This window comes from Muscardinus avellanarius, assembly GCF_963383645.1.
Source record: "Muscardinus avellanarius genome assembly, chromosome: X".
In the NCBI taxonomy this organism is placed as follows: domain Eukaryota; kingdom Metazoa; phylum Chordata; class Mammalia; order Rodentia; family Gliridae; genus Muscardinus; species Muscardinus avellanarius.
The window spans coordinates 114,501,166-114,515,598 of NC_137792.1; the positions used below are offsets into that span (position 1 = coordinate 114,501,166).

Sequence of the window (14,433 nt, forward strand, 5' to 3'; positions counted from 1 at the left end):
TTGTTTTGCTTTTCATCCTCCCCTCCCCTCCCCTCCCCTCCTCTCCTCTTAGTATCTGGAAGCCTCCCCCTGCACTGACTCCTACATCCTCCCAATACTCCCCATCCCTCTTTTCTACCTATTTTCCTCCTAATTCCCCCATACCTCACCCCATCCCAGCCTCAACCCTCCTCTCCTCCCCCCCCCACACACTTTATCACTCCCGGAATGTCTAGGATCCCACCCCAACCTTGATCCTTTTCCAATTCCCTCCTGCTCCCTCCCAAAGCACTAGTCCCTTATCCCCCTCTCCCAGCTAAGCCAAGAAATAATTCAAACCTGAGTTGACATCGCCAATGTTTATTGATTCTTTTGAAAAACTATCACTTGCAAATTGATTTTTATTGAAAAATTGTGTGATAAAATCTTGATAAGGTAAAAAAGGTCAAGTCAGTCTAATCACTACACTTTTCAGTATTAGTATCTAATATCTATTCGCATGCAATATTGTTAGTATAAATTGTAATTAAAATGGCCCTGAATAATGCAGGGTTTGGGGTGGGGGGCATGCAGGGCGGGTGAGGAAAAGCAGCTCAATGTCGTCAGGTTCAGTCCATGATCCAAGAGGCAGGGTCGTTGTACAGGTAGCCTTAGTTCATCGCCAGAGATTCAGTGGAAGATTCAGAGAGCAGCAAATGCTGATGTCAGCTGAGGTAAGAGAAGACAGATTTCCAGAAGTCCCTAGGACCTGGGATCTACCCAGCAATGATTTCATCACGACGTCTTCTATTCCACCGGTGCCGGAAGCAATTATAGTGACAATAACGTGATGGGAAGGACACGGTGCGCGTGCTCCACTCGATGTTTGGGTCATGTGTCTCGAGCCAGTGGATTCCAAGAATGAGAGGGTACCGTGGAGCGTGAATGATGTCAAACTGGAGCTCTTCGACGTGGTTTCCGATTTTGACTTCAACAGGTGGCGTTTCCTTGGTTACCGGTCCATTAATCAGTGGACGGCCATCAACTGTTTCGAGCATCAGAGGGAAGATGTTATTGCGGATGGGCAGCTTCTCTCGCATGACCACCGAATGGTCGATGCTGTTTCTGTAGGAGCCTGAATCCACCATCGCTTGCTCGAAGAACTGTCGTCTTCCCAGTCGTATTTCAACAGTCAGCCATAGGGTACGAGACATGGATATTGGAAGAGAGGGGGACGCATATTTGTAGATTGGCCCGCCCGGGGTCCCCCTTACCGCCGGGCCTCGATGTTTCCCGCCTGCTGAGCACGATGTGGCTTGACAGGGCAATCTCGGGCGAAATGACCGGGATGCCCACAATAGAGACACAAGTGGCCTTCCCGGCGACGGGCCCGTTCAGCTTCGCTGAGGTGAGGACGGTTGTTTGCAGCTTGCACGGGTTGGTTATCAGCCGGTGGACTCTCAGGCTCTTCTCTCTCTTCAGAGAGGCTCGCCCCTGGTAGACTGGAACCTGCCTTACCACTTAGCTTCCCTTCCAGGCTGAAACACTGAGTGATCAGGTTAGATAGTGCGGCAGCTGAACTGAGACAAGGCAGTACATTTCGGATAGAACTGGCAAGCCCTTCTTGAAATTGGATGCAGAGAGTGCTTTCATCCCAGCTCAGCAATTGGGCGATGAGGTGGAAGTGGGTTGTATACTGATGGATAGTTCCTTCCCCTTGGCACAGCCGACGAAGGTGGTGGGTGGCATCTTCCAGGTCTTCCGGATTGTCAAAAGTATCCTGGAGCAATTGTATGAAACTTTCAAATTGCTCCAGCAGGGGGCTTTGGATATCTAGCAAGGGCTGGAACCACCTTCCTGCCTCACCTGAGAAGCGATTGCCAACAAAGCTCACTAGGGCCGCTTCGGTGGGGTACAGATGCCCTCTGACTCTCATGTAACTGCTCAGCTGAACCAGGAACTCAGGAAGCTTCTGAGCATCCCCGTTGAAGGCTAAAGGGTATTCTAGGGGTAAAGTAGCCACCTCTAACCCACTGGGGGGCTGGGGGATCTCTGAAGCTGCTGATGTCTCTATAACTATTAGGCCTTCCAGGGACTCCTGAAGTGCATAGAGCCCTAAGAACTCCTGGGCATCTGAGGGATCCAGGGGCTCCTTGGGCACCCGAGGCTCCAGAGACTCCTGGGAAGTAGGAAGCTCCAGGGGCTCCAGGTGTGCTGAGATCTCCTGGAATTCTGGAGTCTCGGGCGGCTCCTCAGCATTTGGGGGACACCAGGGCTCTGAACTCTGGGGCTTCTGGGCCGCTGGGGCATCCTGGGTGTCTGGGGGCTCCTGGGGCTCTGGGGGCTCCTCGATCTCTGAGGGGTCCTGGACTGGCCAGGCTGCTGGGAGAGCCAGGGACTTTGGGGCCTCCTGGGCTCCCTCATTCTCTGTGGGCTCCTCGATCTCTGGGGGCTCCTCGACCTCTGTGGGCTGTTCGATCTCTGGGGGCTCCTTGATCTCTGGGGGCTTCTGGGCTCCCTTGATCTCTGGGGGTTCCTGGGATTCCTTGTTCTTTGCAGGTTCCTGGGGCTCCTTGATCTCTGGGGGACCCCAGGCTGCTGGGAGATCCAGGACCCCTGGGAGCTCCTGTGGCTCCTGGGCCTCTGGGAGCTTTGGGACTGATTCATCCTCTTTGGCTGCTCGGGTTTTCTGGAACTCTGGGATCTGGGCCTGGAGGGCAGCATTTTCTTCCATCAGACGCTGCACTTGGGCCTGCAGAATTTCATTCTCCAATTTCAGTGCAATATAGGAGGCTGCTAAGTCCTCTACCATCTTTTGAGGGAATGGGCTCGTTTTGGCAATTTGCTACCAAGAGAGATTGAGTGGATGCTCCTTAGGTCTTTCCTGCAAGCTGCTCACAGGCAGACGTCAGGCTCCACAATTTTCCCAAGGGCAAGGGATCTGGGCCCGGCCAAGGCTGATTACCAAGAGGTCACTCGGAGCCTCCGGAGCTCAGCAAGAGGAAGTGTCAGACACACTGTGGAGAGAGGGGGAGCCGAGGATCAGAAACCGTGGGAAACACTCATTCAACATAAATCAGAACAAAATCTGTCCAAACTCTGTGCTGGCTTTCTCTTACCACGAGCGCACATTCACCAACTGGGGCATACGTGCTGGCTCTGGCCCTGTGACGTTTGAAGAACACCTGAGCCAGACTGTACATGTCATTTTGCATTCTCCTTTTGAAATAACATCATATTGAAACAACATTATTATCAGAATCGATTTCTCCATATTCTTTTGTTTCACCTGGCCTTGGATTCATAGTGTCGGCCATAAATCCCAATGCTACGCCTGGATTTTAACAGCTGCTTTCAGCGATGAAATCAAATGTTTGAGAAATACGGGGATTTTCAGCTCTGTGGCAGTCCAAGCCAAGATATATTTTTGGGGTCACTAGGGTAGGAGATAGGGGACAGCTCCTTCTGATACCCCAGAAATCATATCATATAAGTGACCACACTTGACCAAGCTTCAGAAGAAAAAAAGCAAAAGTTGAATCCATCAATCAATATATCTATCTACACTCAGCAGACGCATGCATATTATTTACCAAACGCCTCAAAATAGTTAAGAAAAGAATCTTTATAAATGTACGTTACCATTTAGAGACAGTGCAGGAGCTCGGCCGTCTGACTCCCCATCGCTGAGGAGGGAAGTGTGTGAATGGCTCTGCAGGCTTTGCCTTTTCTGCACACACTGAACTCAAACAAACACACCCACTCCCAGAACACGTTCCAACTCTCCTCTGTAACGTAGCTATTTCGAGTGTGTGGAAGAGGTTTTTTTTTTTTTTTTTTTTTTTTTTTGACAGTATCTCACAGTTCAGAGCCGCAGGAAAGTAGGATGCTGCGCTGATGTGAGACAGCCTCGTGTCCCCGGTCCTTGGTTACTTTAATAAATATTTGGCCAGGAAATTGGGAGGAATACCGCTGCCCCCGTGAAAAGTTGCAAACATTTCTGAATGACCACAGCGGTTTGGGACTTATTTTTTTTTTTTTAATGTCTGTCTCACATAACTTACCCTTACTCTATCCACACCGGGCCGTTTGTTTAATTTTCGTTCAGCCGCCTGGAGCCCCTCAAAGCCCCTTCCCCTAACCCACCTCCTCATTCCCCGGGGGGAGGGTCCCTCCTTGCAGTGTTTTCTTGGGAACTTGACCATGAACAGATCTAGGCAAGGCATAATAGGGTAAGAATGTGAGGGATGTCAGCTTTGTTGATGGATGCTTGCAGGAGTTTGTCGGGGCCACCTGGCTGCTTCTAAATGTCCTGGCCTGGGCTTCTCACACTTCCTTGAGCTGCTCAGGAGCCCCAGGAAGCACACAGGGATCCCACCAAGGACTGGCCTCTTGCAAAGTGCCCCCCTGTTCAGTCTCTCACTTTCTTTTCTCATGGCAGATCACAGCGAAACCCTGGGCATAAGCCACGTGGCTGTTTTAGGTAGGGCTCAGGGGCAGTTATTTTCATCTTAGCAAGGAGTAAGCTTGGGGGTTGTATTTGGCCACTTTGAATCACACATCCAGTCAGCCATGGTCTTGGTCTCCTTTACAAATGGTCAATTCCACATTCGTCAGCATAATGGGATAAGCTCCGGTGATGGAAGAGGTCCAAACCACAGTGAAGCGACAGCCTGTGCTAGCTGAACCTGAATGTGAGGGCCTGGAAAGGAAAAGTAAAATCTTTTGCAGATTGAGTTTATTCCCTCCCTACCTTTTAATGTTTTAAAGGTAAATCATGCAAAATCACGCAAAATCAGCACCACTGGCAGGAAATGGTGTGTTCAATTTGTGTGAATTGTTCAGGTATCTGAAGACTGCCTTCCCTCTTAGAAGCCAAAACACACAGTTAAACTTTACAAAAGAAAAAGAAAAACAATCAGAGAGATAGTTATAGCATATGCTAAATTTTCTTATCCGTCGTGAAGTAGAGAATTGTGAACACTATTTAACCTTGGTTTAATGATTCCAGGTCATACTTGTACAAATCAGCTAACTTCACTGTTAAAACTTGGTGTTGCTCTCTGAAGCGACAGAGGTGTATAGTGGCCTGTCTCCAAACTCAAAACTTCTAAATTGCTCTGCTTTCCAACTTCTTTTCTCTCTCTCTCTCTCTCTCTCTCTCTCTCTCTCTCTCTCTCTCTCTCCCTCCCTCCCTCCCTCCCTCCCTCCCTCCCTCTCTCCCTCTCTCTCTCTGTAGTTGTCTGCTCTCTTGCTGTTAAATAGCCCTTCCTGGCATTAACCATATGCCAGTCTACGCTAAGTATAAAAAATCTGGTAAATTACTTAGTTCTTCTAAAATTTAGAGGCTAAACCTCAGTTTATCAAACTGTGAAATGGAGCTATTGAAAATATTTAACTTTACAGTGCTGTCATAAAGAAACAGTAAAATACTGTATGTAAAAGGCTTAGCACAGCATTTGGGTAGCTATTAACATCCAATAAGATTTAATAATAACAGTAATAAGCCGGACATGGTGGTACATACCTGTAACACCAGTACTTAGGAAACTGAGACATGAGGATTGCAGGTTTGAGGCCAGCCTCAGCAACTTAGAGATCTCTACCCACTTATTTTTCAACTTAGAGACCCCTTAGTATTCAACTTAGCGACCCCCTTAGTTTTCAACTGAGAGATCCCTACCCACTTACTTTCAAAGCAAAAAAATAAAAAGAGCTAGGATGTAGCTTGGAGGTAGGATGTCCCTGGCTTCAATCCCAGTCCCACCAAAAAAATAATGATAACAGCGATGAACAGAAATTAACGACAACAGTAATGATAATAACTATAGCAACCGTAACTTTATTTCCAATTATTCTTCTCTGTGAATTGGGAACCTGGATAGGTAAACTTGCTAGAATTGTATAAGGGCCGAGTGAGAGCCCTTTTCGGAAGACAAAACCAACTACAGTGCTTGGAATTTATGGCATTGACTGACTAATTGATTGATTTCACCACTCAGGAGTTATATTTTCTTCCCAGCTGTCTATGGATAGGTTAGCTAACCCAACGATCCTCTAGAGTCCGAACTGCAGGCACCTATGCAGGAAGATGAGGTGATTAATGTGGGGATTGTGCAACGGCCGAGATAGATGTTTAAAAAGTCCATGGAGCAGTGCCTTGCCTACAGGCATATTTATTCAGTGGGTAAACACAGGGAACTTTCTTCTCCCTCTCCCCTCCACTAAAGAGCAAAGACCAAATTCAAGGTCCTTAAGTACAAGTTCCAAACTGCCTAAACACTCTCTTGAGTGGAAAAAAAAGAGCTACGCTGACTTTTGTCAAAATGCCTAAAGCGGTTTTAATATCCTGAATTAGTCAAGTAAGAATAGGAAAGTAATCACATCCAAACTCTCGTCATGTTTCTCCTGCACTTTAAGCCTTCTTCTTCCACTTACCACGCGATGGAATTTAGGGAGCCTTTAGAATGGTTATGAAAACATTTTAAGTAAATGAGGTTTTGTTAACTGGGCAAATGAGTATTTCAGGCAAGAGAGAAGCCAAATACATCAAGAAAAAAGATAAATACATTCATTTAGCAGATAGAAAAAGGCTGCAAAATAAGACATATTCATGTTTAGTTATGTTAATAAGTTGCATATGTCGATTGTTAGCTTAGGAAGTAAGAGAAGGGAAAGGTTGAATGAAATGAAATTCTACTTTGTACATTCCACGAAAAAGCATGATTTTATTATGTCGGTAAATGTACAATCGGAAACATTTTAGGTCTCTGCTGGGGTCCTCATCCCCAAAGTTGGCAGGAATGCACCTTTAAGCAACTCAAGCTCCTACCCTTCCCTCTCCTCCCCAGGACAGGTTACCACACTGGTCTCTGGCAAGCTGCCCGGCTATTCCTTGGGGGCAGTCCCACCCCGGTGTCTGTTTTGTTCAACATGTTATTCCTACGGTTGCGTTAGAGCATGCAGCCCTTTTTCAATTTTAACCCATCATGTGCTCGGAACAGACTGAAACCTCATTATGAACAACACACTATAATACAGCAAGGGGACAGTGGGAGTTCCTAGTTCCTTCTGATGCTGGAGAGCCGACCAACTTCTCTTTACTCATGTAACTGGGATCCAGAGCACCTGGGAATGGCATGGAAAGAGGGTCTTTCCCAGGACAACTTTTGAAGAAGTCAAAGTCCATCATGTGTGCATGTCCCTTTATGACACTAGTCACCTCTTTTTATTTCTTATTTCAAACTTAGAGGTTCTTTCACCTTGATCAGCTATCACTTTGGAAAAGTTAATCCCGAATAAGTTATTGTATCTCATAGGGCTTTAAGGGAACTTCCTTGGACATATTTGCTTTGTCTTTCTTTTTCTTTTTCTTTTTAACTGGGGGGGGTGAATTCAGGGGCATTCTACTTCCAAGCTACGTTCCCAGCCCTCTTTATATTTCTACTTTGAAACAGGGTCTAAGTTGCTAAGGGTCTCATTGAGTTGCTGAGGCTGAGTGAAGTTGCGTGTCTTGGCCTCCCAAATTCTGGGATTACAGGATTTGTTTTTATTTTATTTTGTTTTTTTTTTTTGTTTTATTTATTTTTTATTTTTAATTATTTTTAATTATTTTAATTTATTTTTTATTGTTGCACTGTATTCATACATCATAATGGGATAAAAAAAAGCTTTTGTAGACATACATGCACACATCGCCCAATTAGCCCCTACCCGATCCCCACCCCATTCCCTCCCCATCCCTTCTTCCCATGCTTGGCTTAGTGGTTGACATCTAGTATTATATTATCATTGTTAATTTTGGATAAATTGTTTTATTTTATTTTTGTGGTACTGGGGTTGTAACCCAGGAGCATTCTACCTTCGAGCTACACACCCAGACCTATTTTTTATTCTTTCTTTCTTTCTTTCTTTCTTTCTTTCTTTCTTTCTTTCTTTCTCATTATTTTGGTGGTACTGGGATTCCTGGAAACCTTTCTATCTCCCAGTCCTATTTTATATTTTTATTTGGAAACAGGGTCTCTTAAGCCAGTGCGGCTGGCTTCAAACCTGCACGATCCTCCTGTCTCCGCCTCTCAAGCGCAGGGATTACAAGCATGCGCCACCACGCCCGGCTTATTCTTTATTTTGATACAGGGTCTCACTGAGTTGTAAAGGGCCTCACTGTGTAGCTGAGGCTGTCCACAAATCAGAGTCCTCCTGTCTCAGACTCTCAAATGCTGGGATTACAAGCGCACACCACCATGCCCGGCTGATGTTTGCTTTTTCATAGGGTATTTTGGTCATTGTGTGTGTGTGTGTGTGTGTGTGTGTGTGTGTGTGTGTGTGTGTGTATCTTTTTGGCACTGGGTCTCCAACCCAGGGCATTGCGCTTGCAAAGCAAGTGCTTTGCCACTGAGCTACATCCCAGCCCTTTATAAGGTATTTTTGCGAGACTCAACCCCTTCGAGATCCTTCTGTTAGAAGAGCTATCTTGGAGCAGATAGATCATCTTGTCGTCCTTCAAATCACAACATGTAAGTGGCCTTATATTTGGTTTCCTTATAAGGCTGATATGGTATGGCATCTAGTGTTTGCATATTTGTTTTATGATTTTAATGTTTTGATTCATTGAATCCTGGTGGTGTGCTAACCAGGGTGCCTTAGTGAAAAGCTGAGGCAACCATCATTGAATCCTAACAGTAGTATAGGAGGCCTCTGCTGTAACCCCACTCCTGCGGAGTCATATACTATAGGGATCCGACTTTCTCCTTTATTTCCTGAATCCTGCTTTCTGGAATTTGCCAATATTAATTCACAGGAGAAGCAAACTAAATCTGGGCAGGTGTGAGGAAGAAGTGGGTGGAGGAGGAGAAAGAGAGCAAAGAGGAGGGGAAAGGAGAAGAAAAGAGAAAGAAAGATAACAGAAAGTCCAGAAAGAAGCTTCAAAAATCAGCATGTGTACATTTTAGCCAAAGATAAAATTTAAATTTCAGGCTGTGCATTGAAAATATTCACATACAAGGAGACTTTATCTTTGTGATGCTTAGGCTTACCTCTGAAGGTCATAGTCAGGTCATGGTGATGACATGGCCTTTGTATGGTTGCAGAATACTGATGAAGTGGTGAGAAACCCTCAGTGAGACCTAGGAGGAAGGCGGGAGTGGAAGGGTGGAAGATACCACAGGAGACAAAATACCCAACTCTGCAAAAGGTGCAAACTTACTGTGTGGTGTAAATGAGATAATAGTTGTGAAATTGCTGTGAAGATTAGAAATAACGTTAGACCCTAAAAATAGACAATTACTGAGTTATAGAAGATGATAAAAATCATACTGATAGACAAGGGATTGTCATTGATTTTCATGTCAGTTTATCTACTGGCTTAACTTTTTTTTTTATCAAACCCAACATAGTATAATTACTCCAATATATTTACCTTTTAATTTTTAATTTTTATTTTTTTTTGTGTGTGTGGCACTAGAGATGGAACCCAGGGACATTCTACCTCTGAGCTACACCTCCAGCCCTATTTTTTAGTCTTTTTATTTTTTTTGAAACAGAGTCTCACTGAATTGCAAAGGGCCTCGCTAAGTAGCTGAGGCTGTCCGAACCTGGATCCTCCTGTCTCCGCCTCCTGAATGCTGGGATTACAAGCGTGCACCACCACTCTCAGCTTTTTTTCTTTTTATAAAGTAAACCCACATTCCTTCCTTCTCCTCTTTCCACAGTGGTTATTGAGTATCCAGGTAGTAAAAGGCACCATGCTGCAGTTGCTGTGTGTGTGTGTGTGTGTGTGTGTGTGTGTGTGTGTAACTAGAGATTGAACCCAGGGTTATTCTACTTCTGAGCTACACCCCCAGACCTTTTTTATTTTTTGTTCTGAAATATAGTTTCACTAGTTTGCTGAGCATCTCGCTGCATGGCTAGGATGTCTTTGAACCTATAATCTCAAGTATTGAGATAACAGGCGTGCACTGCACCATCATGGCAGGCTGCAAGAGGTGATTTGTGAGCTGAGCGTGGTGGTGCACGCTTATAATCCCAGTACTTGGGAGGCTTAGATAGGAGGACTGCAGGTTCGAGGACAGCCAGAGCAAGGAGTGAGACACTCCTCAATCTAGTGTGACCATGTTGCAAAATAAAACTAAAAGGACTGGAAGTATAGCTCAGAAATAGAATGCCCCTGGGTTCAATCCCTAGTAAATAAATAAATAAATAAATAAATAGGTGGATTTTGAGCTGGACTTTTGAGTTGGACCTTGGGAGAAGAAGAAGATTTCATTCTCCCAATATGCAAATAAAATTAGAATGGATGAAATTGGGAATTGTAGCCAATTCCCAATACAAAGAAGGAATAGTTAAGTTTGGATGAAGTTTAAGGTATGTGAAGAAAGTGTGTAAATTCTTAGATAGTTGATACAGAGCTACTCAAAGAGAAAGCTGACATTTGGACATTACTATGCAGATGTTTTAAATATGCCTGATCAGGAAATTTGTGATCCTAACAATTTCTAACTGCTCTAACTAAACCACTAGAGCCCTTAATATTCCCTCAATGATGACTGAGATATTTTTCATCTGCTTTATGAGCTGATCTCTCTCTTCATATATACATATTTTCTAATGTATGTTATCTTACCCTGCTTGCACACACAAATCACCCTATATTACTGGCTATGATTTCCTTCATCCTACCCTTAGTCTGGGCCTCTTGGTTTAGTTATTTCATCTCAATCACTACCTTTAGGACCATATTTACATAACTAAATTCCATTTTCCAATTTCCTGCCATTCCATTTCTGCCATTGTTTTCTTCTTGTCACTGCTTTATTTGATTTTTCAAGCACAGCTGGATCATCTAAACCTGAGTTTCTGTTCTTTGTGTATACCCCGGACAGAAAGATAGGCCCCTCTTTTTTTCCGATTATTTCTTGGCTGAAAGACTGAAGCAGAAAATATCATTAACGAGAAGTCACATCAGATTCCTGGAACATTTGTATTTTCTTCATGCATGCCAGCAGAGCAGACTCTACCAGTATGTGCAAATGGGAAAGATTACACTGATGAAGTATTTGTCACGAACTGAAAAGGCATTTTGATTTTCTTAATTTTTAAGAGAGCATAACATTTCTCTTTTCATTTGCCTTTAAGCAGGCCATGTGGTCCTTATGGGGAATTTTTTGTTTTCAGCATCTCTGTAATCTACGTATGGTGCAGCACAGTCACTGTATTGTGTCAGGGGGACTGCAGGAGATAACACAGTTTGAGGAATAAAGAGTGTTCAAAAAGGACTCCGTGGGAGACATTTCTGGAAAGTGTCTTCTGTAAGACATTGTTAATCATGGTGACTGTTTCAGTTAGCGTACTCACCACTGTGATTGAACACCTGACACACACGACGTAGAGGGGAAAAGATTTATTTGCTTATAGATCTGGAGAGGTTCAGAGGTCATAGTCCAAGTGCCACAGCTGCACTTCCTCAGGGCAACCTGGCAGGAAGCAGAGAAAGCTAGGGAAGGGGCAAGAGATGTATATAGTCTCCAAAGACACGCCCCCAGGGGCCTCTCCCCGGCAACTGAGTCTCCTCCAATATGGCTGCCCTCATCTATCACAGGAGGTCTGGGTGACATGCTAAATCCAAGGCATAACTGTGACTCTATATAGGGGGCGGGAATCGGGGGACTTTTAGGTTCTATTACTTTGTTTTTTCTGTAGCACTTGATTTATATTAGAAATATAAACATAGCCAGGTTTGATGGCACATGCTTGAATTCCCAGCATTTGGGAGGCTGAGACAGGAGTATCACAGTTTGCGGCCAGCCTCAGCTAGTTAGTGAGGCTCTTTGCAACCCGGTGAGACCCTGTTTCAAAATAAAGAATAAAAGAGCTGGGCGTGGTGGTGCATGCTTGTAATCCCAGCATTTGGGAGGCTGAGACAGGAGGATCCCTGTTTGTGGCCAGCCTCAGCTATATAGTGAGGCCCTTTGCAACTCAGTGAGACCCAGTTTCAAAATGAAGAATAAAAAAATAGGGCTGGGGGTGTAGCTGGTAGGTATAGAATGCCCCTGGGTTCCATCCCCAGTACGGCAAAATAAATAAATAAATAAATAAAATTTAAAAATAAAACATACATTTTTCATTGAGGAAAAGGAGCTTTATCTCTTGACTGTGTCTTCCCATTCTAAGTTTCTGAATTCAGTATTCAATATCTATCTATTTATTTATTTATTTATTTATTATTTTGTAGTACTGGGGATTGAACCCAGGGGCATTCTACCACTGAGCTACACCCCCAGCCCTATTTTTTTATTTTTTTATTTTGAAACAGGGTCTCACTGAGTTGTAAAGGGCCTCACCAAGTAGCTGAGGCTGGCCCCGAACCGCTGTCTTCCTGTCTCTGCCTCCCAAAAGCTGGGATTACAAGCGTGCGCCACCAAGCCCGGCTGTTCAATTCCTCCTCCTCCTCCTCCTCCTCCTCCTCCTCCTCCTCCTCCTCCTCCTCCTCCCCTCCTCCTCCTTCTTCTGTTCAATACCGTCTAAGATGCAGTCCCATCCTCCCTCTCCAGCATAGCTTTCTTCCCTTCGCCTTTTCATACATACTGGCCAGCCCTGTTAGTCTCTCCATTGTGCCACCCACACAGCACCTTCCCCTTAATTTTCCTTCATGTGGCTTTTTCTCCTGCCTGGCTTTCTATCCTTAGAAATGGAATTGGTTTCTTCTAGGTTCGGCTCACAAGATTCCTCCTCCTAATAGCATTACACGATTTCCCTATCCACAGCCCCTCTCCCTTTCTCCATTCTGTGCTAATGTTGCAAATGCAGCCATGCTAATTATAGTTGTCAGGTTCAAATGATTTCCTCTCTTAGTATCTTCTGACCATTTAGAAGAGCCGTATGATTTGGGGAGCATGTAGCAATCTCTTGGGTATGTTTCATCATCTAGAAAATGGATGGTGTTGGAGGATTTCCTAAGTGTCTTCCACTTCCAATGATCGAGAATTCTAATATTTGTGAAAGAGCTTCTAAAAACTCTAAAGTAAGCCAGGCGTGGTGGCGCATGTTTGTAATCCCAGCATTTGGGAGGCAGAGACAGGAGGATCATGGTTTGCGGACAGCCTCAGCTACTTAGTGAGGCCTTGTGCAATTCAGTGAGACCATGTTTTAAAAAATCAAGAATAAATAATAGGGCTGGGGTGTAGCTCGGAGGTAGAATGCCCCTGGGTTCCATCCTCAGTACTGCAAAAAGAGAAAAAAAAAACTCTAAAGTAGTATATCATAGAAAATGATGTTAGGATTATGCCTTTTTAATTCCTCATAGCCTTACCAGCTAAAATACTTGCATTTCTGACAAGCTCTTTGTACAAATTTCTTAAAGTTTAATTGAAACTCTACTTCCGTGGTTTGAACTAAAGTCAAATTTTCCACAAAAGGGAAACCCATTTTTCACAGACTAATAGATTTGAATGGTTTTCTTCTACTGGCAGCTGTGCCTTTCATTCTTGAGCTAAAAATCACTTGAACATATTTTGATTTAAGTCAGAATTAGCAGTGGTAACTCATTTAAATGCTCAGTTTTATCGAGCCTGATAATTTAGAAATGCCTTATTTTAATAACCTTCCATAAAGAAACCAATGCTTCAAACATGACAAATATTACAACTTTCATACATATCCATTGGAATACCAACAGCAGAAATAGCAACAGAACTAACACTTCTGTAGCACTTACTATACACTAGGAGCTATATTAAGCTCATTACATATATTAACTCATTCAGTTCCTATAACCCTATAAAGAAAGCATTTCCCCTTTCCATTTCACAGATGAGAAAACTGAGGCCCAGAAAGGCTAGAACATGCACCAGTGAGTCCTGTAGATGGTAATGAGGGAGACGAAACTTCATTTGGGGCATTCTTTCTTCATGCTTTGTGCTCTCTAAATTATTCTCCTAGTAACAGGGATAACACAGCTCTGCCTCCAACATTCTGCGTGATCATGAATAAGTCCTTTTCTTTCTGAGCCTTATTTCCTACTCTGAAAGTAAGGAGGTTTGACTAGTCAAAGCTTGCAAACCGGCTGCCCATGGACCCAGTGTGGCCTATGGATATTGATTGGTATGCACATGTTTTAAGCTTGATTAGAAATCAGGAGATTCTGCAAAAACAAGATTTATAATTTCTCTGAAAACATTAGGAAATCTGCATATACTAGGTTTACATTCCCAGACAGCAAGAACCACCAGGAGCTGAGTAAATACAGGCAACTTTTTTCGCTGTGGAATGCACTCTCATATTGTATTTAGAATGTGATGCTCAAAAAGAAATCCTATCCTGTGAATCTCAAATGCTAATGTCCAAAGAGGGGCACCCAAAAATTTGAGATGGTTCCTTAAAAAGAAGGTTCCCAGGTTGCAGGGAGAATCTACTGTTCCAGAGAATCTAGAGATGGACCTTTGAGTTCTGTATTTTCACACTGAGTACTGATGTACTGAG

The 14,433-nt window shown here is 43.9% G+C and overlaps 1 protein-coding gene across 1 annotated transcript; it reads right to left on the reverse strand.

The window, feature by feature from the left end:
* Window positions 1-1,228: 1,228 nt before the first annotated feature.
* Window positions 1,229-2,770, reverse strand: RTL3 (retrotransposon Gag like 3; the record flags this gene model as incomplete). Its single annotated transcript, XM_080719009.1, has 1 exon — window positions 1,229-2,770. One exon carries the CDS (start codon window positions 2,768-2,770, stop codon window positions 1,229-1,231), a length of 1,542 nt encoding a protein of 513 aa, XP_080575135.1.
* Window positions 2,771-14,433: the final 11,663 nt, after the last annotated feature.